Source organism: Podarcis raffonei, chromosome 1, assembly GCF_027172205.1.
Source record: "Podarcis raffonei isolate rPodRaf1 chromosome 1, rPodRaf1.pri, whole genome shotgun sequence".
Lineage (NCBI taxonomy): Eukaryota > Metazoa > Chordata > Lepidosauria > Squamata > Lacertidae > Podarcis > Podarcis raffonei.
In genome coordinates this window covers 118385239-118410766 of record NC_070602.1, presented here as the reverse complement: position 1 = coordinate 118410766, position 25528 = coordinate 118385239, and the positions used below count along the sequence as shown (strand labels likewise).

General features: G+C 43.7%; 2 protein-coding genes across 2 annotated transcripts in view; both read left to right on the top strand.

Moving 5' to 3' along the window:
- The first annotated feature begins 3740 nt into the window (after window positions 1-3740).
- On the top strand, window positions 3741-12610 carry KLHL23 (kelch like family member 23). Its single transcript, XM_053359965.1, has 4 exons — window positions 3741-3782; window positions 7077-8291; window positions 9220-9372; window positions 11584-12610. The coding sequence occupies exons 2-4, from the start codon at window positions 7079-7081 to the stop codon at window positions 11928-11930; spliced, it is 1713 nt and encodes a 570-aa protein (XP_053215940.1). The 5' UTR covers window positions 3741-3782; window positions 7077-7078; the 3' UTR covers window positions 11931-12610.
- Window positions 12611-16724: 4114 nt separating this feature from the next.
- SSB (small RNA binding exonuclease protection factor La) overlaps window positions 16725-25528 on the top strand; it is a 19732-nt gene continuing 10928 nt past the window's right edge. Inside the window, exons 1-4 of the mRNA XM_053359886.1 lie at window positions 16725-16857; window positions 21936-22010; window positions 22727-22830; window positions 24285-24459. Coding sequence (XP_053215861.1) covers window positions 21945-22010; window positions 22727-22830; window positions 24285-24459 — 345 coding nt within the window. The 5' untranslated portion in view covers window positions 16725-16857; window positions 21936-21944. The remainder of the gene's footprint in view (window positions 16858-21935; window positions 22011-22726; window positions 22831-24284; window positions 24460-25528) is intronic.

The window sequence follows — 25528 nt, the reverse complement described above, 5'->3', positions numbered from 1 at the left end:
CTGAAATGAAAGGTTTGAAAAGTGGCATATATTGATAAACAGTATTGTGTTGACCCTTTTACCCTATCGTGAAAGGTGATTGTGTTAAAATGTTTTGCTTAATATGTGGAAAAAAATATTTAGATAAATTGATTTTCCTTCCAGTTTTTGAAAGCATACACGAAGAGTGAAGAGCATAACTTGGTAGGCTTCCAGATTCTAGTAATTTTGGTGGCAAACATCCCTTTGATGAGTTTACTTAGCAGTCTGCTAAAATTCAAATACTGAGGTACAGTGATCAGTGGATTTCCTTGAAGATCCATTTCTTGCCCAGTTGTTATTTTGTCTGTATACAATGTGCCTGCTGCAATTTTTGGAGTATGTATATTCTTTAAAAATAAGAAAGATATAAATTTAATTTATCCTGTTTGTAGTTTTGTATTTAAGGATTCATGCTTATATAAAGAATACTTAATTAAATATTTTATTAAGTAACTACATTACAGTTTGAGGTCTTTTGCTTTAATGTAAAATCTTCCTGCAGTGGAAATAAACAGCAGCAACCTACATTTGTATAAACAGATATGATATTACAGAGATACTCAAGAGAGTTTTGCATTCGACAGTGAAAGAACAAAAATACAATGGCAGTAATCCCATTGAATCAACTCTAATACAAATAACCTGTAACTGGTCTCAGTCAGCCCCCCGAAACCCTTCTAAAATAACATTTCCACCTACTTAAAACTATGAAAATGTCAAGTTTTGCAGGGAAGGTGTTCCAAAGTTGTGCTGCCATAGAAAACGACTTGCTGCGAGTCATTGCCAAGTTGCTGCTAAGTTCTGGAAACATTAACCTATCCTTGCATGCTCCCTTTCCTTTTCAGAAAAAAAATTGCTCTGCTGTAGCACGCTACTTTCAGTGTAAACTCCTTACATGAGAAGGTCGTAGGAGAAGCAAACGTTTAGGTTCAGGATGTTATAGGAATTCTAAGGTCTCAAATATAGAATAAATGTTGATAATTGCACAAGGTAAACACACATACATAAGTATATAAGCCACATGTCTAAAATAGTACTGGAGAGGAATCCAAAAGCCATCTTGGCTTTCCTAAAGACTCTAAATATTTCCTCTGCCTCCTTAATCCCCCTTGCCTCAGAACAGGTAGGCAGATAGCAATCTGGGGAAGTTCCTGAAGGGATTCCTCTCCTATATCTATGAACCTCCTTTGTATTAATTGTCATTGTTTCCCAGATGCTCTGCATTGAGCGATGTCTGACAGGCATCCTGATTGGACGGTTAAGTCCAGTCAAAGGCAACTATGGGATTGCAGCGCTCATCTCACTTTCAGGCTGAGGGAACTGGGGCGTTTGTCCACAGACAGCTTTCCGGGTCATGTGGCCAGCATGACTAAACTGCTTCTGGTGCAATGGGACACCGTAACAAGTGCCAGAGCGTACGGAAACACCATTTACCTTCCCGCCACAGCAGTACCTGTTTATCTACTTGCACTGGCGAGCTTTAAAACTGCTAGGTTGGCAGGAACTGGGACAGAGCAACGGGAGCTCACTCCGTCATGGGGATTCAAACCGCTGACCTGATCGGCAAGCCCAAGAGGCTCAGTGGTTTAGACCACAGTGCCACCCACTCCCGTAAATGTTTTGTGTAAACTGTGTCTGGAACTATGTGAAACTTGCTAAATCCTCAGGAATATCATACCCTGGCCTGCCTGAGCCATAGTAACCCCATCTTGTGTGATGTAATTTCTGGCCGTTTATAGATGGGATGTGCTCCTTCTCCACGCCAAAATGCAAACCCTTAAAAGAGATGTTTCTTTTTGGTTCTGGGTCTCTCTTGCCTCCTTGCTAGCAGAGGAAGGAACTCAGTTGCAACAGAAGAAAATAAAGATCTGCCTTGGTTTCGCTGCATTCGGCCTCCATCCATTCATCTCTGACCGATCATGGACTTAGGGGACTCATTCCCTTGGGGCGTTGGGCAGCAAAAGCCAACCACCCTTATTTTTCCTATATTGAGGAGAGCTTCATTGGTTCTTGGTGGCTCCCATTAAGTTCTGTGCAGCAGCAAGCAGCCTGCAATGTGGGCCCCGGCTGGACAGGGACTGGGCAAGGGAAAGACACACACCCAGGGCCGGATTTAGGTTTGATGAGATTCTAAGCTACTGAAGGTATTTGGGGCCCTTTATATGTTCAGCTGTCCTTTGTCAGCAACAAATTGTCGCTTTTTTGGGTTGAATATATACTGTATGGTAATTTACGGACCTAATAGGTATCTAAAGCCATTAGCACATGCAGAATGTAGGCACCCTATATATAGAAATGAGCAAACCAGTGATATTTTAGGGAGCAGGCTAGCAGACGAGGCCCATTACTTACATCACAGGAGCCTACACAACACAAAACACTTGCCATATGTAGGTCTTATTTTATTTGTTTTTTATCTTATATTTTGGAAATACACATCCAGGTTTTTTTTCCTTTAATTTTTTTGGGGGGGGCCCAAGAGAGTGGGGCCCTAAGCTATAGCTTGTTTAGCTTATACGTCATGGGTAAGGAAACTAAGGCCCAGGGGCCAGATCCGGCCCAATCGCCTTCTAAATCTGGCCTGCGGACAGTCCAGGAACCAGCATGTTTTTACATGAGTAGAATGTGTGTTTTTATTTAAATGCATCTCTGGGTTATTTGTGGGGCCTGCCTGGTGTTTTTACATGAGTAGAATGTGTACTTTTATTTAAAATGCATCTCTGGGTTATTTTTGTTGTTGTTGTTTAGTCGTGTCCGACTCTTCGTGACCCCATGGACCAGAGCACGCCAGGCACTCCTGTCTTCCACTGCCTCCCCCAGTTTGGTCAAACTCATGCTGGTAGCTTCGAGAACACTGTCCAACCATCTCGTCCTCTGTCATCCCCTTCTCCTTGTGCCCCCCATCTTTCCCAACATCAGGGTCTTTTCCAGGGAGTCTTCTCTTCTCATGAGGTGGCCAAAGTATTGGAGCCTCAGCTTCAGGATCTGTCCTTCCAGTGAGCACTCAGGGCTGATTTCCTTCAGAATGGAGAGGTATGGTCTACTTGCAGTCCATGGGACTCTCAAGAGTCTCCTCCAACACCATAATTCAAAAGCCTGAGGCAGAAGCTATTAAAAGGACCTCGTTGCCTTCGGTCTCCAGGGAGCAGCGAGTGGACACCACCTCGCGGGGAGGAGGGAGAGGCAGCCGAGGCACCAAAATAGGAGCTGCTGCTGCTGCCGGTGCTTCTGCTGCCGCCGTGCAGGCCATCTGCTCGCGGACAGCTTGGCAAGCGGCGCCTCTTCTTCCCAAAGATGGTCAAAGAAAGGGTCGCGCCGGGTGCCGCTGCCGCCGGGAGCCTGAGGAAAGCGCCGCCGCCCTTTGGTTTTCCCCAAAAGATCCGCGGCCAATACTTCTGACCCGCGCACACTCGCGGGGGAATTGCAACCGGTCGCCCGGGGGCGCAGCAGCCGGCGCACAGCGAGTCCATTTTTTTGCCGGTCCCCCTAGGTCAGAAGAGAGGACAAGGCAGCAAGAGGCGAACTGGCGGGGTCTCTCCTCCAGCAACCTCAATATTGACAGGGCGCCCCCCCCCTCCTTGCGCGCACAAGGGCCATCCTGAGGGGAGCGCGCGCTCCACGCGCAGCAGCCTGAGGCGATAGACGCGCGCGGCGAGGGGGCCGCCTTTTGTCTCGCGCTTTCCCCCTTAATTTCGGGAAGCGGGCGCGCGCCTCCCCTCCTCCGCGCTCGCGCCGCCGCCGAGGTTGCGCGTGGAGAGCAGGTGGGTCTCCGCGCGGCGCTGTGTGTTTGTTTGTGTGGGGCGGGGCGTCTCTGTCACGATACACGCGCGCGAGAGAGAGGGGTGTCTGTTTGGGTCGCGCTCTCGGCCTTTGGGAAATGTCTGAAGAGGCAGGCGACCACCTTCGCTCTCACCAAACCGAGCCCGTTTCCTATCGAAGGCAAGGCGAGGGCTTTTTCACCCCTACTAGTCTTCTTCCACGAGCGCGCAGAATAATACGCGGCAAACGCGTGACTTCGAATTGGCTCCTTTTTGTCTCGCTGCCGGTGCAGGACAAACTGCTGGCTTTTGTCTGCAGGCGCCGGTTTCGGATTTAGATATAAGCTAAACAAGCTATAGCATAGGGCCCCACTCTCTTGGGGGGGTGGGGGCTCCCAATATTATGAGTCTGTAAATTGTCTTTCTAAAGGAACTTTTGTTATTTCCAAATGCCAGTGTGTTTGCATTATTTGGTTATGAATAAAAAATCATTTTAAGTTAAAGCTTAATAATCATTTCACTATTAATATACTTCTTGTGTTTCACTATTAATATACTTCATAATAATAATAATAATTTATTATTTATACCCTGCCCATCTGGCTGGGTTTCCCCAGCCACTCTGGGCGGCTTCCAACAAAATATTAAAATACAATAGTCTACTAAACATTAAAAGCTTCCCTAAACAGGGCTGCCTTCAGATGTCTTCTAAAAGTCTGGTAGTTGTTGTTCTCTTTGACATCTGGTGGGAGGGCGTTCCACAGGGAGGGCGCCACTACCGAGAAGGCCTTCTGCCTGGTTCCCTGTAACATAATTATTTTGCTATTAATATACTTCTTAATTGTATTTCAGTTCCACAATGATTTTTGATAAAATGCATATTTTGTTATGTGCAAGTGGCTTTGGATACCTCTTAGGTCCGTAAATTACCATATAGCATGTATTCGACACAAAAAAAACAGTGACAATTTGTTGACAAAGGGCAGCTGGACATATAAAGGGCCCCATTACCTTCAGTAGCTTAGGGCCTCATCAAATCTAAATCTGGCCCTGGCAGGCGCTGTGCTTTTGAACGTGTGCATAGCAGCAGGAGCCCAGACTTTCCTGCGCTCTCGTGTGTGGTGCTGCGTCCCGTGAGCCTAAGGAAGAGAAGTTGCAATCCCACTTAATGGGGGAAGACGCCCCATTGAATTCAGTAGGTTACGCAGCTGCAAATAAAACGTTCCGAGGGTGCTGTAAAGTTGCATTGTACAAATGTGACACTAGATGGCGACGGTGAGCTATGGAAAATTCAATATATGTTTTTCAAAACTTTTTTTAAAAAGCATTTAATAATTTTAATAATTTATTATTTATACCCCGCCCATCTGGCTGGGTCTCCCCAGCCACTCTGGGTGGCTCCCAACAGAATATTAAAAATACCATCAAACATTAAAAACTTGCCTTCAGATGTCTTCTAAAAGTCAGATAGAATAAGAATAAATAAGAATTTTCACAACGTTTTTTATACGTGTCTTGATTCCACCTAGGACTTACTTCCAAGTAAGCCTGTTTAATGTAGCACTGTAAGACCCATTATATTAAACTGGAGTCACTCCCTACTAGCCATGCAATCCTACGACGCATGTCATCTCAGAAGTAAACTCCATTGTGTTGCTTGGGTTTTACTCCCAGATAAGTGTGCTTAGGATTGTACTGATTCGTGTTTCATATGCTTAAAAAAATAATAATCACTGATTGGTCATTGAAACCGAATACAAGTTTTTGGAAACTGTGAAGTCAAAATTTTATTTTATTTCTATTTTAACCATCCCATCTGGTGCCTGTTAATTGAGAAATGTATTGCTATATAAATATGTTTGTTTATACAGTATATATTCTTTCTTTCAAGAGAAATAGAGCACTGTCTGAGATAATTTGATGCTGTTCCATTGTTAAACAAGATGGTTAGTGCCTGGGCAGGAGCCTGATGTATCCTATTTTGATATTTTCTTAATGTATATAAATTATTAAAAATAAAATAGTTTTAATCCAGACAGGTGGAGTTATGTGTTGAAATCCATGGGAGAGATGGGAGGGGGCAAGGTAAGGATAAGGAGCTTGTTTAGGATACAAAAGTTACATAATCAGAGTGATTTAACATGATTAATTATTTCAGCAACAGCATGCTTGCCAGAGCTGATGGGACCAGGGTGACTGGTTCTAGTACTTGTATATACAGTGGTACCTCGGGTTAAGAACTTAATTCGTTCTGGAGGTCCATTCTTAACCTGAAACTGTTCTTAACCTGAGACACGACTTTAGCTAATGGGGCCTCCAGCTGCCGCCACACGATTTCTGTTCTCATCCTGAAGCAAAGTTCTTAACCCGAGGTACTATTTCTGGGTTAGCGGCGTCTGTAACCTGAAGCGTATGTAACCTGAAGCGTCTGTAACCCAAGGTACCACTGTACAACTTCCATTGAGTCAGGAGGGCCTTAAAATGATATTTCCAGGGAAATATTTATTTTAAAGTTTCTTTTCCTCAAGTATATTCTGTCTGCAGTCTTATATCAGTAGTACACTACTTTAACCTTCAGGTGGGTATACACTTTTATCTAAAATATGGCAAGACATAGTGATGGTGTCCACAAAAGGCAATTTATACTGGAACTAGATAAAGAAGATGATTATGAGTCCATTCTTCCATAAGTGTGCATTTACTTATTTATACCTCATTTACTTGTTGATACCTAACACTAGACTTAGCTCTTTGTATTCTATGCCTTATGGATTCTACCATATTGTGAGAGCCAGATCTGGATTTTCTTATACCTTCTCCTTTTTGGGGTACTCTTGGTATGAGAAAATCTGGATTGAAGGAGAAGTGTGGGAGGACAGTGATTTGGAGGAGAGCATCATAGAGCATCACAGAGAATTAATAGAGATACAGGAAGCTTAATGTCTCCATTAAACAACAGTATGGATGAGCCCAAAATGAATACAGTGGTACCTCGGTTTGCAAACGTCTCAGAAGTCAAACGTTTTGAACACCAAAAACCTGGAAGTAAATGATTCCATTTTTGAATGCACCTCAGATGTCAAACGGCTTCCGACGAGTTTTCAATTTTCTCTATTAAATTTGCAGACTGCCCTTTGCACCTTGGTTTTCAAACGTTTCAGAACGTGGACGGTCTTCCAGAACAGATTATGTTCGAAAACCGAGGTGCCATGGTATATTAATTCAGTAGGGCTTACTTCTGAGTAAGCAGGCTCTACTATCTTCATTGCTTTACCATTTCTTGACATTTTATTGCAGTGATGGCATTGACTGAGCAGGAGGAATATACCTATATATACAGAGACAGCTCTCATCCTGTGGAGTTCTTGGATGCGTTCAGAACATTCTACCTTGAAGGTGTATTCACTGATATTGCCCTTCAGTGTGCGTCAGGCGTGGTTTTCCATTGCCATAAAGCTGTGCTAGCTGCTTGCAGCAACTATTTCAAGGCCATGTTCACCTCTGACATGAAAGAGAAGACTAAGAACCAGGTCAAACTTTCTGGGCTCAGTCCCACAATACTGGAATCCCTGGTGATTTACGCTTACACATCAGAGATTCAAATAACAAAGAGTAATGTCCAAAGCCTGCTCCAAGCAGCAGACCTCCTTCAGTTTGCCCCGGTAAAAAAAGCCTGTGAGCGGTTTCTGATACGGCACTTGGATGTCGACAACTGCCTAGGAATGCACTCCTTTGCAGAATACCACGTCTGCTCAGAGCTGGAGAAGGAATCTAGAAGGATATTGTTATCGAGATTTGATGAGGTGTGGGCGCAGGAAGAATTTCTGGAAATCAGCAGTGAGAAGCTCCAGTTTATTCTCTCCAGAAAGAACCTCGGCCTTTGGAAAGAGGGGGCAGCTGTGGAACCCATTGTTAAGTGGATAGCCTACGACGTGGAAAAGAGAAGCGAGTGCATTTATGATCTGCTGAGCTGCCTCGAAGCAGATTTAGATGAAATGTATCTGAGGTCAGCTTTAAGCTTGCACAAGAAAAGCCGGCTGAATGAAAACAAGATCCGGTCTCTAATACACAACGCGCTGCGCCCCAACCCAAAAGCAGTTCCTACGAGGTCTACGGCTGTTATGTACGTGATTGGAGGATACTACTGGCATCCTTTATCTGAGGTGCATTCATGGGATCCAGTCGCCAATGTCTGGATCCAGGGAGCTGACATGCCGGACCACGCGAGGGAAAGTTATGCAGTTGCTAGTCTGGGGCCCAACATTTATGTGACAGGCGGCTATAGGACAGACAATATAGAATCCCTTGATGTCATGTGGATATACAACTGTGAAGCCGATGAATGGGTTGAAGGCTGTCCGATGCTTAACGCAAGGTACTACCACTGTGCAGTTACCTTGAGCGGCTGCATCTACGCTTTAGGGGGTTACAGAAAAGGGGCTCCAGCTGAAGAAGCAGAATTCTATGACCCTTTAAAAAAGATATGGGTCCCTATTGCAAACATGATTAAAGGTAAGTGGAATATTGCATGCTTATTTGCATTTTCTCATGTGTCCTTTAAAAATGAATGAATATTTTCCCCCCTCTCCCCTAGGATACACAATTTATTTTTTGTTCAAACTTTTAAAAGACAGCCTGATTAGCCTTCTGCCCATGAAATGTGTGAGATGCAATTGCTTGAGCGAAGAAACATTGTCAGTTGCATTTTTCACTTAGAATTTATGTTTGACTATTACAACGGAATTTCTGCTCCAACGCAATCTTACAATAAGTTTGTTCTGGTATAAGTTTTCGGGTGCATGCACACTTCTTCAGATACGTGCATGCACACGAAAGCTTATACCAGAATAAACTTAGTTGGTCTATAAGGTGCTACTGGACAATTTTTCATTTTTATTATTTTTATTTCTACTGCGTCAGAGCAACACAGCTACCTACCTGAATCTACAATCTTTCACTGTAGCTTAAGCTTCAAGTGCATTCATTGTGCTTATTAGCTGTTCATAACTCGTTATCAGGAGCACATTTCTCTTAATGTTTTGGATATTATTGTCTTCTGTTAAATCATTTGAAGTTCTTGTGTTGCCTTCCTCAACAAATTTCAAATGAAAATATACAAACTTGTGCATTCTCACTTATAAGCTTGATCAGCGGAATATATTGCCATACCTACCTTGTTTCTTCTTAAGCACTGTGACCAAATGCACATATATAAATTTATTGGAAAAACTTCCAAGATAAACCAGAAAATGCCTTTAGTGTATTGTACAATTTATTATGAAATCATTTTAAATTTTGATTTTATAGTTCTGTATTTCTATACCATTATACCATTGCTTATATATTGTACCATTATTTATATATTAGTTGTATTACTAACTTGATGGTGAATGTTACTCAGTTTTAAAGCTTTTTAACAATTTCAGTTTTTATTAATTAGGGGTTGGGAATGCCACAGCTTGTGTCTTGAATGAAGTTATCTATGTCACTGGAGGTCACTACGGTTATCGGGGAAGCTGCACTTACGACAAAGTTCAGAGTTATCACTCTAATATTAATGAATGGAATGTCATCACCACCAGTCCGTATCCAGGTAAGCTTTACGTCCGCTCGGTGGTTTGAATAATTGCCTTCCAAAAGCAGCAATTTGCCTGTTTTTCATCCAAGAAAAGAAGTATCTGCAGCTGCTCTGCTGATTTGCACCCACACGTTAACATTCAAAAGCTCACAGCCAGCTAGCAATACTAGGGCATTAACAGGCATTGTTGAGTAACCCACTTCCTTGCAGGGAGCCCACTGCTGACTCACAGAACCTGCTGCTCCCCCTTCTTTTGCTGTTTCTGCCTGTTCAGTTTTTCCCCAGTTCTTTTGTATTATGGCCCCCAAACTCTGGTCCTGCTGTACTTCTACCATTTAGGGATTTTAGATTTGGAAGGTGTGGGAATGTTCAGGGAGGCAGGAGAGGATATATTGTTTAGTAATAATATCCTTCCTAACTTGCGCTAGCAAGTTCTATAATTTAGCAGAGTTTTAACATTCCCCTTTATTTATTTATTTTTAATAAATGTTTATTAAAGTTTTACAAAACATAAAAACATAAAAAACAAAAAATCACACCACGTATAACAGTACAAAAACAACAGACAAAAAATACACACTTAACAAGAACAAGAAGAAAAAGAAAAGAAAATTCCACTTTTAAATTTCAACATTCCATATCCCTCTTTCCTGACCTCCTCACATCTCCCTTTTTTGTATTCCTCTTTATTCCGTCAAATCCAGCAAATTCTAACCCTTTTTTCAACCTTGTTTATAATTATATATTTCCACTCATTATGTCTCTAATTTCCCTTATCTTAATCCTTTACTCCACCTTATATACTTTGACATAATATTATTCTAGTCATACCCCCCTTTTCTGTTTTAAAAAATTCTTCTTTTCATAGCTCTTTTAACCATATCCCAAATGCCATGTTACCTTCACGTCCCACATCATTTTAACACTCAAACATTTAACATTCCCCTTTAAACGCACAGCGGGTAGCTGGTTGCAAGCTTGTTTAAGCTTCTCACCATAGATTTCTGGTAAGATCCCTTCCTTCTCCATCTTCCTTTTGTTGCGTGAGCTGCCGTGACTGTCAGTCTGCAGTCACTGGGGTGAACCCCCCATATGGGGTAGATCCACATGTATATATACCTTTGTAACTAGGTCTGCCTTCAGGGATCCAACTGTGAACTGATGATGTGAATAAACTACTTTTATATATCTTAAACAAGATTGTGGCGTGTTTATTCTTTTAAGAGGGAAATAAGGGATCTTACCAGGAATCTATACAGTGGTACCTCTGGTTACGTACTTAATTCGTTCCGGAGGTCCAGTCTTAACCTGAAACTGTTCTTAACCTGAAGCACCACTTTAGCTAATGGGGCCTCCCGCTGCTGCCGCACCACCACTGCGCGATTTCTGTTCTCATCCTGAAGCAAAGTTCCTAACCCGAGGTACTATTTCTGGGTTAGCGGAGTCTGTAACCTGAAGCGTATGTAATCTGAAGCATATGTAATCCGAGGTACCACTGTACTGAGAAGCTTAAACAAGCTTGCAACCAGCTACCCGCAGTGCGTTTAAAGGGAAATGTTAAAACTCTGCTAAATTATAGAACTTGCTAGGGCAAGTTAAGGTAAAGGTAAAGGGACCCCTGACCATTAGGTCCAGTCGTGACCGACTCTGGGGTTGCGGCGCTCATCTAGCTTTATTGGCCGAGAGAGCCGGCGTACAGCTTCCGGGTCATGTGGCCAGCATGACTAAGCCGCTTCTGGCGAACCAGAGCAGCACACGGAAACGCCGTTTACCTTCCCGCCGGAGCGGTACCTATTTATCTACTTGCACTTTGACGTGCTTTCAAACTGCTAGGTTGGCAGGAGCAGGGACTGAGCAACGGGAGCTCACCCCGTCACGGGGATTTGAACCACTGACCTTCTGATCGGCAAGCCCTAGGCTCTGTGGTTTAACCCACAGCGCCACCCGCATCCCTTCAGCGCAAGTTAGGAAGGATATTAATAAACAATATATCCTCTCTTGCCCCCCTGAACATTCCCACAGAAGGGACCCTGTGGACCATCTAGTCCAGCCCCCTGCAATGCAGGTATACAGCATGCAGCTGTTCCATACGGGGACCGAACCTGCAACCTTGGCATTATCAGCGCCACACTCTAACCAACTGAGCAATCCTGCTGCCTGCCCTTTTTCTTCCTTTTCTTCAAATGGTTATTCAGTGTTTTCCGGCACTCTCTGTTTTACCCGTAGAATATGGGCTGTGTTCCATTGCACTGGAGAACAAGCTGTACCTTGTGGGTGGACAATCGACGGTGACGGATTGCTATGACCCAGAGCAGAATGTGTGGAAACAGAAGGCTGATATGGTAGAAAGAAGGATGGAGTGCGGCGCTATCGTCATGAATGGATGCATCTATGTGACGGGAGGCTATTCCTCTTCCAAAGGGTCGTATTTGCAGAACATTGAGAAGTACGATCCTGAATGCGATACATGGGAAATTGTGGGGGATCTCCCCAGTTCTATGCGCTCGCATGGCTGTGTCTGCCTGTACAGTGTGCTAGAGGTTGAAAATGCCACTTACGGGACAAGGAACTAATAATATAAGAGAGCCCAAAACTAGAGGAAGGTGACCCACCACCTAATGATGGGACTTAGCCTATGGTATTCAGTCACTATGGAACACTACTCCGTTTGGCTTTTATTGACACTAAGCCTAGTGCATCAACTCCAGTTAAGCTCCAACATTGTTGATACAAGGGCTACCACGTCTTTTGTTACTACTGTTCTCCGCCCTACAAGCAATGTGAATGTTTGGTTGCTGCCAGATCTGATTAACTGTTGGGGGGTTAGGGCAGGCATAGGCAAACTCCGGCCCTCCAGGTGTTTGGGACTACAGTTCCCATCATCCCTAGCTAACAGGACCAGTGGTCAGGGATGATGCGAATTATAGTCCCAAACATCTGGAGGGCCGGAGTTTGCCTATGCCTGGGTTAAGGTTTTATATTTCTAAAGGGAGGATAAACATTGGTTTTTGTATGTGTGTGAACCAAGTTATTTTTTGCACAATATAAGGTCTTAAAGCCCATGTTAAACAGGGATGAGGAGGAGTCTGTGACTTTCCATATATTGCTAAACTCCAAGTCTCATCCGTCCCAACCAGCGTGACTAATGGTCATGGGTTCTCCATCTCTGGTATAACATCTCCATTTTATCTCAGGATCATAGCAAGCTGCAGACTTGGGCTTCTCATAACACCCAGCACAACCCCCTTGACATTTGCCCTTGACATTTGGAAAGTTGTTTGGCTTTACATACAAGCTCTGTAAGGGTTAGGGTGAACTCAGCAGGTTGGTCACTATTTTGTGATATTTTTAATCGGCCCTGAAATAGTTATTGTGCTACTGTTGCTTTTGGATTTTTATCCGAGAGACCGACACCACTGCCTACAATTTATGTCTAATCAATAGGTGGCATCTACGCTATAGGTTGACCTCCTTTATTAATTTTATGGTACTACTGTGTTGCCGTTGTGTATGAACGGTACAATAGCTGTCAAAATAAAATATAGGTGGGGTGTGTGGAAATGAGCACAACTCCCTAATTTTAGGGTCATATGAGGTTAGGCAGTGGTACTTTCTTGGTTCTGACTGGGCAGAAGACCTCACTTTCTGTATATTACCTAACTGCCTACCCTATAAATTTGAACAATGTGCTTTTCAAATGCATTTTGGACTAGAAATGTATCGTGTATCTTTCATAGTTGTAAAACTACTTTTGCATATCGTGTTTGTGTTTCAGAATGACGACCTAAAAATGACTTTTTGAAAATGTAAACAATTGAATTTGTGGTCTAGGCCACTGACGATAACCAGCTGCTTATAAAACATTGCCTCCTTTTCTTGGCTTACAGAGCACCAAATGCTAAGCCAAACTATGCCTTACCATGAACAAGCAAGTGTGCAACTAGAAAGTCATGGCCACTTCACTCCTACCCTGGTCCTGCAGCTACCATGCTACAGACACCTATACCATGGTTTGACTTAGCATTACATGTAAACCTGAGTTCATGGTTTGTCTTCCCTGATAAGTCAAGCACAAACCTTGGTGACAGCTCATTGCGGAGCTTTGAGCAAGACAAAGCATGTGCCCAGGTTGGCACATAATGCTAATGGGTTGGTTCCTGGCAGCATGGCAACTACGGGAATGGAGAGGGTGAGGAGCAAAGCAGTCACAAGAATTTTAATAATTACTATTTGGATTTTAGTTCAAAAGTACCAGCACTGCAATATCACTTCAGTACTTTTCTTATTTCCAAAAAAGTTGCTTCACCAGCACAATGATAGCAAATACTAAGAAAAGGAACCCACCTGTAACAGTTTCAGGATGACAATGCAGGAGACATCAGCATAAATGTTTACAAACTGTGATTGCCACTGTTCCGGTCACGACTTCAGAGTTATTACAATACCTGGAACATTGTTATTTATGGAAGCGGAAAAGTATTAGAATGTAGAGCTTTCAGGTTCTCGTTACAATTGTATTTATTGTTGTTGTTTATATTTAATTTATATTTAATTCACATTAAGTATGTTGTGCATTTGATAAATATTTGTAAAACGCTGCACTGTTTTCTAAATTATAAGGAATACACTACTTGAAACCCTTTTTCAAGATGTGCTCATTAACTTTGGGGAAAAATAAAAGACTAATCTAATATCTTATACCACTGAAAACACAGGCAACCCCCGACAGATTGAAACTGCAGAGTTTTGAAAAATTAAAAGACAAAGTGTGAGATTGGCTTCATTATTATCAAATAAGAGAGGCCTATAATTTGGACAGGAAAATTGGCTTCCAGGTGGAGAAATCAAAATTGGAAACAGAACTGTTAGAACCAAAAACTAAGATTCTGTCAAAGATGTATAACTTGCTGTTGAAATGGAACACGCAGGATGAAACGGTTAAATCAGCAATGATTAAATGGGCGCAGGATCTAGGTCATAACATTATGTTTGCTGACTGGGAGCAGTTGTGGACCACCGGTATGAAGTTCACGGCATGTATTGCCTTAAAGGAGAATATTATGAAAATGATTTACAGGTGGTACATGACCCCGGTCAAGCTTGCAAAAATTTATCACCTGCCTGACAACAAGTGTTGGAAATGCAAAGAAGCTGAGGGAACATTCTTTCACCTTTGGTGGACATGCCCAAGGGTTAAGGCTTACTGGGAAATGATATATAATGAACTCAAGAAGGTATTTAAAAGTACCTTTCCTAAGAAACCAGAGGCCTTTCTTTTGGGCATAGTTGGCCAATGGGTGCCAAAGAAAGAGAGAACATTTTTTATGTACGCAACAACAGCAGCAAGAATACTTCTCGCCAAGTACTGGAAGACACAAGATTTACCCACCGTGGAGGAATGGCAGACGCAAGTGATCGACTACATGGAGATGGCTGAAATGACTGGCAGAATCCGTGACCAGGGAGAAGACTTGATTGAACAGGACTGGAAAAAGTATAAGGACTACTTGCAGAAATATTGTAAAATTTTGGAGTGTTAATATGTTGTGGGAAGTGAAGGTGACAGGGTTGGTGTGACTTGGTTAAAGGTAAATTAAAAGAAGAATCTTAAAAGGAGAAGGGGTTATGAACAGAACATTATTATGTCATGAGTATATAAGAGGAGATATGGATTAAAATAAATGGAAAATCGGGACATAATAATTTAGAAGAATGTAAATTAAGTATGGTTTAATAAGGGTTTGAATTTGCTGAATTGGATTAGAATAAAGAGGAACACAAAAAAGGGGGATGTGAGGAGGTCAAGACAGAGGGGTATGGAACTTCATAACTTTAAGAATAAGGGTTTTTTTTCCCTCTATTTTTCTTTTTTCTTCCTTTTTTTGTTATATAATTTTGTTTTTTTGTTGTATTTGTTTTTTTTATGTGAATTTTATGTATGGAAAGGATACATTATGAAATGATGAACTCTTTGTTTTTGTAAAATCTTAATAAAAATTTATTAAAAAAAAAAAAAGAAAACACAGGCAACCCCCAACTTGTGTAGGGCTTTCATTCTGGGTCATCGCTCGCTTCTGTGAAACCGTGTGCAATTGAAAAAGCCTGCAAACACCCCATTACCTCGGGTTAAGAACTTAATTCGTTCTGGAGGTCTGTTCTTAACCTGAAACTGTTCTTAACCTGAAGCACCACTTTAGCTAATGGGGCCTCTGCGCCGCCGCTGCACGATTTCTGTTCTCATCCTGAAGCAAAGTTCTTAACCCCAGGTAATATTTCTGGGTTAGCGGAGTCTGTAACCTGAAGCGTCTGTAACCTGAAGCATATGTAACCCGAGGTACCACTGTATTCCACCCGTTCACCCTGGGTCATTTCAGGGTTTGGTGGTGTGCGCATGTGCATGATAGCTCACATACAGTATTGGTAGTGCCTAAAATGGGAGTTGCCTGTAATACATCTTGAAATGTGTTTAGGACCAAGAGGAAAGAATACCGTTTCCTTGAAGTAACCTCAGCCATTTTTTCTCAAGCATGCCAACAGGCTTTCAAGAAGCGATCCAATAAATAATTATATCATTGGCTACAGTCTGGGGGGTGGGGTGCGGTATACCTACGCAATACATCAATAGTACACCATCGTGCCTTTTGTACGTTCAGGCCCCAATGCATTAGAAATATACCCCATTTCTCAGCGAATGTGTTATCCGACTGTAGTTAAGTATGTTCATTTAATCACAAATACAGTACATCGAATCCCCAATAACCAATCTGATATTAATGGAAACGTTTTGCTTTTTCCTGTTTATGGAAAATTCTAAAGAAGTTCACACTACTTTGAAGACTTCAATCCCGTTTGACTGACCTGAGCAAGGGGATAATAACCCGCAGCTGAAAAGCAGGGCAATGGTTGTGCTCAAAAGAGATATCTTATGCCCAAATCTGTACCCGATTGCCAAACAGGTGGGTGCTGCAGCTTATGATCAATCAATAATCAGAGATGTGTAGTTCATACATGCTCAGAGAGGTGCTTTATTTACTTTTTAATTGATTACCTAGCTTCCAATGCGGGCTGCGAGGCTGTCGTCACTTCCAGCTTTAACAAAATCGATAGTTTAGCTATGCTAAAAAAACAAACGAGGCTGGCTTTACCCTGAATATTTTTTTTACTGTCAGATATTTCTTCCTGATGTTTAGCCATAGAATCGCACGCAAGGCGATCATATTAGGAGCTGCACGGTGCGCGCCCGCTTCCTGCTCCTTTGCAACCCATCCTGACAACCCGCTGCTCGCTGGGCACCTTCCGAGGATCCGGATTTAGGAGGCGGGCCCCGCGGAAGCCCAGCCCTGGTGGGCCGGGCCGGGGAAAGGGGTGCGGCCAGCGCCGCACAGGCTGCTGGGCTGGCCGGCGAGAGGAGGACGGGAGCGCGTAAAGGCGCACGGAGAAGCGGCGCCGGCGGCCTACGCGATCAAGAGAAGGAGAGGCCGGGGTTTGCCTTGGGCGAAGGTTGGTTCGTTTCCGCGGGCGCGCAATCCTGGCTCCGGGGCTTTTGGGGAGCGCCTGCCTTGCGCGCGGCTGCCCGGAGCTCCTTCCAGACTTGGGTGGACGTCCCACGTGCGTCCCGGGTGGGCTCCCCGGGTGGGATTTCGGGCTTCGCCGCACCGGGTGGGGAGCGAGGAGGGTCGGCTTGCTTGCGCGCCTCCGCCGGCGACGGGTTCCCACGACGAGGCCTGCTCTCTCCCCCCCAGCCCCGGGAAGGAGCTGAGCTACAAACAGGGCCCGTGTGCGCGCAGCAGAACGAAATGCTGGAGGTTCAAAGCCCAGGAGAGTTTAGATTTCTTTCCCCCGGGGCGTTTGCTCGCTGTAACGCTCTCCAGACGTGACCTACACGTGTAGGTCAAACCCGGTGGTCGTGGAGTCTCTTTGGGGAGCACGGATGCGCCGCTTGGCGTGATGGGGGGTGTAATCCGTCTCTTTCCCCGCTTTAAGGCTTCCCACGCGTGTTTTTTCTTGGCTTTGCTTTTAACGCACGTGAAGGCGGAGTGGGGAACTTCTCGGAACACGCAGGCGACGTGTTCAAGGGAGAAACTTGCATTTTAAATGCCCAAGGAGCTTTTTCCTATTGGAGGTGGCCGGCGAGGAAGAGCACCACGCTGCGCTCTTGTGCGCGCAGGTTTGGACCACGTGGAGGATGGTTTGATTGGCAGCTAGGAGTCCTTTACTGCAAATGCTCACGGAGGTGTGGCAAAGGCTCGACTTTCCGATCCTTCGGGTTTTTGTTTTGGTTCCCTTTCTCACATGAGTAATACTCAAGGGAAGAGTTCTCTGTTTTTTTGTAGTATCTCATTTGGGAAAAGTGAGGTCAGGCTGATATCAGCCATGCGGCGTGACTTCTTGAAATCGGTGGCCGGTATCTATAACTAGTGGCGCTCTTTAATCTCTTAGTGTTTCTCAAACTTGGATCTCCAGCTGTTGTTGGACCACAACTCCCATCATCCCTAGCTAGCAGGACCCAGTGGTCAGGGATGATGGGAGTTGTAGTCCAACAACCGCTGGGGACCCCAGTTTTAAGGTAAGGGTTCAGCAGCACAGACTGTTTAGTAGTACTGGGCAATAAATCGCCATACCATTGAGTCGACCGGTAGAGTGGTACCTCTGGTTATGTACTTAATTCGTTCCGGAGGTCCGTTCTTAACCTGAAACTGTTCTTAACCTGAAGCACCACTTTAGCTAATGGGGCCTCCTGCTGCCGCTGCGCCGCTGGAGCACGATTTCTGTTCTCATCCTGAAGCAAAGTTCTTTACCCGAGGTATTGTTTCTGGGTTAGCGGAGTCTGTAACCTGAAGTGTATGTAACCCAAGGTACCACTGTATTGAAATAACATTGTGATAAATGTTTGAACAAGGCAAAGGTGGACATTTGACAGCTTCCCAGGGGGTAGCTCTGCTGAATAGGATACTTTGAAGATTCTTTGCAGATAATGTGCAGGCTTCAGCTATGTTTGCCCTCTCCTTCATCCCTCCTAACTGCTAAGAAATCGTCTTTCCACTTAACGGTAAAGGTAAAGGGACCCCTGACCATTAGGTTCAGTTGTGACCGACTCTGGGGTTGCGGCGCTCATCTCGCTTTCTTGGCCGAGGGAGCTGGCGTTTGTCCGCAGACAGCTTCCGGGTTATGTGGCCAGCATGACTAAGCCGCTTCTGGCGAAACCAGTTGGTTCTCCCTAAATAGCTTTTATCCATATCAGAAAGGAAGGGATTGTTATTGTTGTTGGTATTTATTTATTTATCTATCTATTTATTTATTTATTTATTGGAGACGATCTTTTTGCTTACTTGCCCTCCCTTTGATAAAAATGGAGAGATTGGGGGGGTGAGGTGGAGGGGAGAAGATTGGTGACAGATTATGTATAGATCGTATTTTTGAATTATTCTGTGGCGACTGGTGAAGAAGATTTAGAGACTTTGTCTGTAATTTCTGATCATTTGTATTAGCCTATAAATAGTGTTTAGTGCCATTGTTATTGGCCATCGTGTTGTGTTATATTGTTCAGAGTGTTCAAAATTGGCCAGGAGCATTTTGCACTGAGTTATTGGCCACTTGCACCCAAGTGAAGGTGCCTGGGCCCCAGGATGACCCCTGACATCACCTGGAGGTGCACATCTGGGGATCGTTGGATCTTGACTGTTTTCACACACTAATACCCACAGTCCTATAGAACTCTATCAGCCATATCTTATCTGCACAATTTCAGGAACCAAAATGCTTTCAGTGCGCAGCCTTAACAAGAACAGTGAACAACGCTGTAGTTAATTGTTGCACTTGTGGGACGTGGGTGGCACTGTGGGTTAAACCACAGAGCCTAGGACTTGCTGATCAGAAGGTCAGCAGTTCAAATCCCCGCAATGGGGTGAGCTCCCGTTGCTCGGTCCCTGCTCCTGCCAACCTAGCAGTTCGAAAGCACGTCAAAGTGCAAGTAGATAAATAGGTACCACTCCAGCGGGAAGGTAAATGGCATTTCCGTGTGCTGCTCTGGTTCGCCAGAAGTGGCTTAGTCATGCTGGCCACATGACCCGGAAGCTGTACACCGGCTCCCTCGGCCAAGAAAGCGAGATGAGCGCCGCAACCCCAGAGTCGGCCACGACTGGACCTAATGGTCAGGGGTCCCTTTACCTTATCTTCACTTACCATACTTTTCTGTGTATAAGACACCCCCATATATAAGACGCCCCCTATTTTGGGGGGCTCAAATTTAAGAAAATGGGGGGAGATGTTGAGCTTTTTTTTTGCGAAGGGTTGCTCAGAGTTGTGGAGCTTTTTTGGGGTGGGGGAATTACCCTGGGTTGTTCAGCTTTTTTAAGGGGAGGTTGCCAAAAATCGCTCACCTGCACACGTAGCAAAATCCGACTCTTGTCTGTCCCCTTGCCGGCAGAAGCTGACAATAGCCCGCCCAATTGGCGCAGCGTCAGCCAGTCAACACCACCCATTGACGCACCAACCAATAACACTCACAATAGCTGCTGGCAGCCGCGGCAGCAACCAATCAAACGCCCACCCTATGCACTACCCAGGTATAAGAGAAACCCCATTTTTTAGCATGATTTTTACATAATAAAACTTAGTCTTATACACGGAAAAATATGGTACCTCATAGTTGTGAAGGACGTTCTCATGTTATGAATGATCTGTGTCACCATTAAGAAAAAGAAGTCAGGATATATGTGGACTGTCCCTTGATAAAGTGACTTTTCTTCTTTTAAGTTCTCAAATTTCTTAACCCCGCTCAAGCTTGTCAGCAGAACTTGCCAGGTGTTTTAACTGATAATCAGTCACCACCAGTCCACCCTTTGAAAATAATAATTTAGAGTTGTCTTGCCCCAAAATGGCAACTAGACATTCTGTTTCGGTGACTAATCTTGGTTAAAGGAGCTGTTTGGTGTCTAGCTTATACACCTGAGTTTCTAACAGGGGCTCATGGTCCTCTGCTACCCAAAGGGCAGGGCCGGCCCACCCGTGAGACAAGAGGAAGTGATCACGTCAGGTGGTAGGTTCCAAGGCAGATACCATAATTTTTCGCTCTATAAGACGCACTTTTCCCCTGCAAAAATTAAGGGGAAATGTGTGCGCGTCTTATGGAGCGAATGCAGGCTCCATGGCTTCAGCGATAGCAACGTGAAGCCTCCGAAGCGCATTGGGAGCGCTCCTGCCGCGCTCCAGAGGCTTTGCGTTGCTTTCTCTGAAGCCTGGAGAGAGAGGGGGGGGTCGGTGTGCACTGATCCCTCTTGCTCTCCTGGCTTCGCTTCGCTGGAGAGGTGCTGCGCAGCTTTCGCTCTCTGCGCAGCGCCCCTTCAGTGAAACAGGAGGAGAAATGGAAGGGGCTCCGTTTCTCCTGCGGCTTCGCTGAAGGGGCGCTGCGCAGAGAGGGAGAGAATTTTTTTTTCTTGTTCTCCCCCTCTAAAACAGGGTGCATCCTATAGAGCAAAAAATAAGGTATTTATTGTCCCCCTTGAGCCTGATGTCGATCTTCACCCACCCTACTTCCCTGGCTGGGAGGGGGACTCCATTCTGCAGCTCGCCTCAAATGGCAAAATATATTGGGCCGGCCCTGCCAAAGGGTAATGGATAGCGCTATTTCTTTTTTTCATTAGGCGCTATGGGGAGATGCTGGATGTCCTGAACCTGTGCCAGGAGGTGGTTCAAATATGAAATGTGGAGCGTATGTTTTTTTAGACTTGCTAGGAAATCAATATACATTTACAACAGCGTTCGAAATTTGCCAGCTGCATTTTGCACCTGGTCATTGGCCACTTGCGACCAAGTGAAGATGCCCAGGTGTCAGGATGGCGCATGATGTTTCTGCCATCTGGCCTGGGAAACCTTGGGTCTTGTCTGTTTTCACACACCAGCAACACATCTTGTAGAACTGAACCTGTGATATTTTATCTGCACAATCAGGATCAATTTCAGGAACCAAAAAGTCTTATTGAAAAGCATTACTTTCGAGCCATCTGGCCAAAAGAAGGCATTTTGTTTTGGCGACTGTCAGGGTGGATTTGATTTAAATCAAATTGATTTAAATCACTAGTCATTAAGACTTGATTTAAATCATTTTTTTACAGAAATATTCATTCTTGCTGGTATAATCTTAATATTTACAACCAGATAAAGCTTTCATTTTTGGAATAAAAAATTTTCAGAGTTGTTTTTACAGTTATATCAAAAAGACACATGAAAAACTTAAAACAAATCCTTATTTCCTGATGAATAGCCTTTGGACTATAATGTAACTTAAATAGAAAACTATCTTTAGAAAAAAAAATCGTCCAGATGCATTTAAATAAAAAAAAATCTAATTTAAATTGAAAAATTCTGATTTTTAAAATTCTTTTAAAAAAATCTTTGATTTTTATCCTCCCTGGTGACTGTAAACCTGTTTGCTGTCTAGTTTATATACCTGTGTTTTTAACACAGATTTAAAAGAATAATATTCTATAATAATAGAGGCAATTGCTGATAAAGTGGGGTCTAAACCATTTAAATGAGCCCTAGTCCTTAAATGATGCGAAATGTTGCTCTGATTACAGGTGGCGAAAATGGCCGAAAATGGAGACAGCGAAAACATGTCTGACTTGGAAAGGAAAGTCTGCCAGCAGATTGAGGTATGAATATTGAGACTAGCGTAGCGTTAATGAAAAACGCCTATTATAAACTTTGTGTAGCTGTCTTGGTTGAGTACTTAAAATGAGGATTCCCCACAGCTTAGAACAGTTTTATTCCTAGTATCAGCCTGATGTTTTGGGATAGGACTCCTCGTCTGCACAGCTTTGCTGGCCGATCGCTGATAAAGTACTTCTTAAGTTGTTTTGTAAAAACAAAGATTAAAAACAGCCTTGAAAAGTCAGGCAAGGAGCTATAAAGGGTTCTGCAGCTGCAGAAATTCTCCGTTTGTTCTGATGACGTATGAGACGAGATGCAGTTCAGGAGATTGAGATGCAGTCCAGAATTGAATTGTCAGAACAATTTTAAGCATCCACAAATTGTGACCAGTTTCACAATTGCCTGGGGGGGGGGAGCGCTTTGAACTCAATAATGTAGCTTCATCTGTGCTGATATTTTTCATACATCAAGCTTCTGGCAAGCAGTTTGTAATATAAAACCATTGAGGGAACAGCGTTAAGGCATTTTAAAATGTTGAACAGAAATCAGGACGTTTTTAACCTGCCGCTCAGAAATGTGTGCTGTAAATTCTGATGATGCTCTTAAGAAAGGTTTCTGGAAGCTCCTGAGCATAGAAGCTGATTTCTTGGTGCTAAATGAAGCAGTAGGTTGTCTTTGGCTTCTAATATTTGTGTTGCTCTTCGTACTTGTGTCATAGTACTATTTTGGCGACCACAACTTGCCACGGGACAAGTTCCTCCAGGAGAAGATCAAGCTGGACGATGGCTGGGTGACTTTGGAAACGTTAATCAAATTCAACAGGTAAATCTATGGGTGCTTATTCAAAGTTAACTTAAAGGAAGGGGAAGTGGTGACGGGGGTTTTGTTGAGTCCTATGAGTCCTGCCAGGGACGTGGGTGGCGCTGTGGGTTAAACCACAGAGCCTAGGACTTGCTGATCAAAAGGTTGGCGGTTCGAATCCCCGCGATGGGGTGAGCTCCCGTTGCTCGGTCCCTGCTCCTGCCAACCTAGCAGTTCGAAAGCACGTCAAAGTGCAAGTAGATAGGTACCGCTCCGGCGGGGAGTTAAACGGCGTTTCCGTGTGCTGCTCTGGTTCGCCAGAAGCGGCTTTGCATGCTGGCCCCATGGCCCAGAAGCTGTACGCCGGCTCCCTCGGCCAAGAAAGCGAGATGAGCGCTGCAACCCCAGAGTCGGTCACGACTGGACCTAATGGTCAGGGGTCCCTTTACCTTTATGAGTCCTGCCTCCCTCATCATCTTCCCTATGCTGCATCCCATGTTGTCCAGCAAGGCTTTAAGGCAGACTTCTTCAACCTCGGCCCTCCAGATGTTTTGAGACTACAATTCCCATCATCCCTGACCGCTGGTCCTGCTAGCTAGGGATCATGGGAGTTGTAGGCCAAAAGCATCTGGAGCAGCCTTTCTCAACCTGTGGGTCCCCAGATGTTGTAGGACTACAACTCCCATCACCCCTAGCTAGCAAGGCCAGAGCTCAGGGATGATGGGAGTTGTAGTCCAACAACGTCTGGGGACCCACAGGTTGAGAACCGCTGATCTGGAGGGCTGAGGTTGAGGAAGCCTGCTTTAAGGGGTGCTAGGTGAGGAGAAAACTACAGGTTGAGGAGTAAAACTACTTCTATGAGCTTCTTACGTAACCTTACTATGGCATCCAAGCCAGTATGTTCAGTAGAACGTAATGGTTTCAGTTTTAAGAATTTGTGCAGCCTTCATCATGTTATCTGAATGCAATGCAAACAATATTTTATAAAAAATATGAATTTAGTACAAATCCAATAAAAGCCACATTTTCACAATACCCAGTTACAATCCAATTAAAAACAGAGCCAATTATTCAAAAACTGAATTAAACAATTTGAGGTGACTTCCTATGCACTGGTTTCAGGATACGAGGTTCTTATTCCTGCTTTCATAATCTTCATAAATCCATTTACAGCAGTTCCGATCTTAATCATTTGTTTAACAGCCACTGGTTTCCTGACTTTCATTTGTAGTTGCAAATTTATTAACTTTCGTTTCTGCAAAAGGAGTTTGTGTCCAATATGTTTCCTGTGCGATATATTGATTTTCCATCTATTTCTTCATTTTTCCTGATGTAATCCAATCATAAAGGGCATCTATGCTTCCACTTTTTCGCTCAGGTTGTATTTAGAGGAGACTTAATGTAACTGATCTTTTTTTAAAAAAAGAAGAAAACAAGTAACCTCTTTTTACCCACCTTTCTATCTTCCTTCCTAGGTTAAATCGCCTCACTAAAGACTTCGATGTAATAGTGGGGGCGTTGAAAAAATCAACGACTGAGCTGATGGAAATTAGCGAAGACAAAGCTAAAGTCCGAAGATCTCCAAACAAACCTTTGCCGGAAGTGACGGAGCAATATAAGAACGCGGTTAAAAGCAGATCTGTGTATATTGTAAGTGGGAACGATATGTGTTTTAATGCAACCGGATTTCAAACGTTCTAGTTTGGGGGACCCCAGTCCTGCATGAAAATTTCTTTGCCATTATTGAGGACACCCTGTGTATTGCAAAGGATTCTGGGAAGCATATTGTAGGCCCTGGGCTTCACTTGGCTCAGTGAATTGAAAATGCACTCTTCCCCAGGGAAGATCTGCAGTGGTACCTTGGTTCTCAAGCTTAATCTGTTCTGGAAGTCCATTCAAAAACCAAAGCGTTCCAAAACCAAGGCACACTTTCTCATAGAAAGTAATAAAAAATGGATTAATCCGTTCGAGTTTTTAAAAACAACCCTTGAAACAGCAATTTAACATGAATTTTACTATCTTAACGAGACCACTGATCCATAAAACGAAAGCAATAAACAATGTTCTGTGGTCACACAATCAAGCCATCAGTAGCTGAACTGGGTTCCACACAGTCACAAAAGCAAAACAAAAAGCCGCAAAAAGGCAAAATATGTAGCAAAAACAGACAGACCAAAACGGAAGTACGGCACTCAAATCGGAAGCGTAACACTCAAAACACAGCATGTTCAGCTTCCGAAAAAGGTTCGCAACCCGGAACACTTACTTTCGGGTTTGCAGTGTTTGGGTTCCAAGTTGTTTGAGTACCAAGGCGTTTGAGAACCAAGGTACCACTGTACTATGAAAATGATGAAGCTGAGGCTGCAGGGCCTCTAATCTCAGAGGAGCCTCAGAAACGACTTTAGCCCACAATGCTTAAAAAAAGCTGGGTCTAGTCGACGCAAGTTGAGTCGCACGACTCAAAATTGATTATTTTTTGGTTGTATATATTTCAGAGTGGATTTGATTTACATCACATCAATTTAAACCACTAGTCAGTAAGACTTGATTTAAATCATCTTTTTTTACAGAAAGACTCATTCTTTCTGGTATAATCTCAATATTTACAACCAAATGTAGGTTTCATTTTTGGAATAAGAAATTTTCAGAGTAGTTTTTGCAGTTGTATCAAAAATGGCTGATTTGGTTATACTATTAGAAATACACAGATAATTGTGAA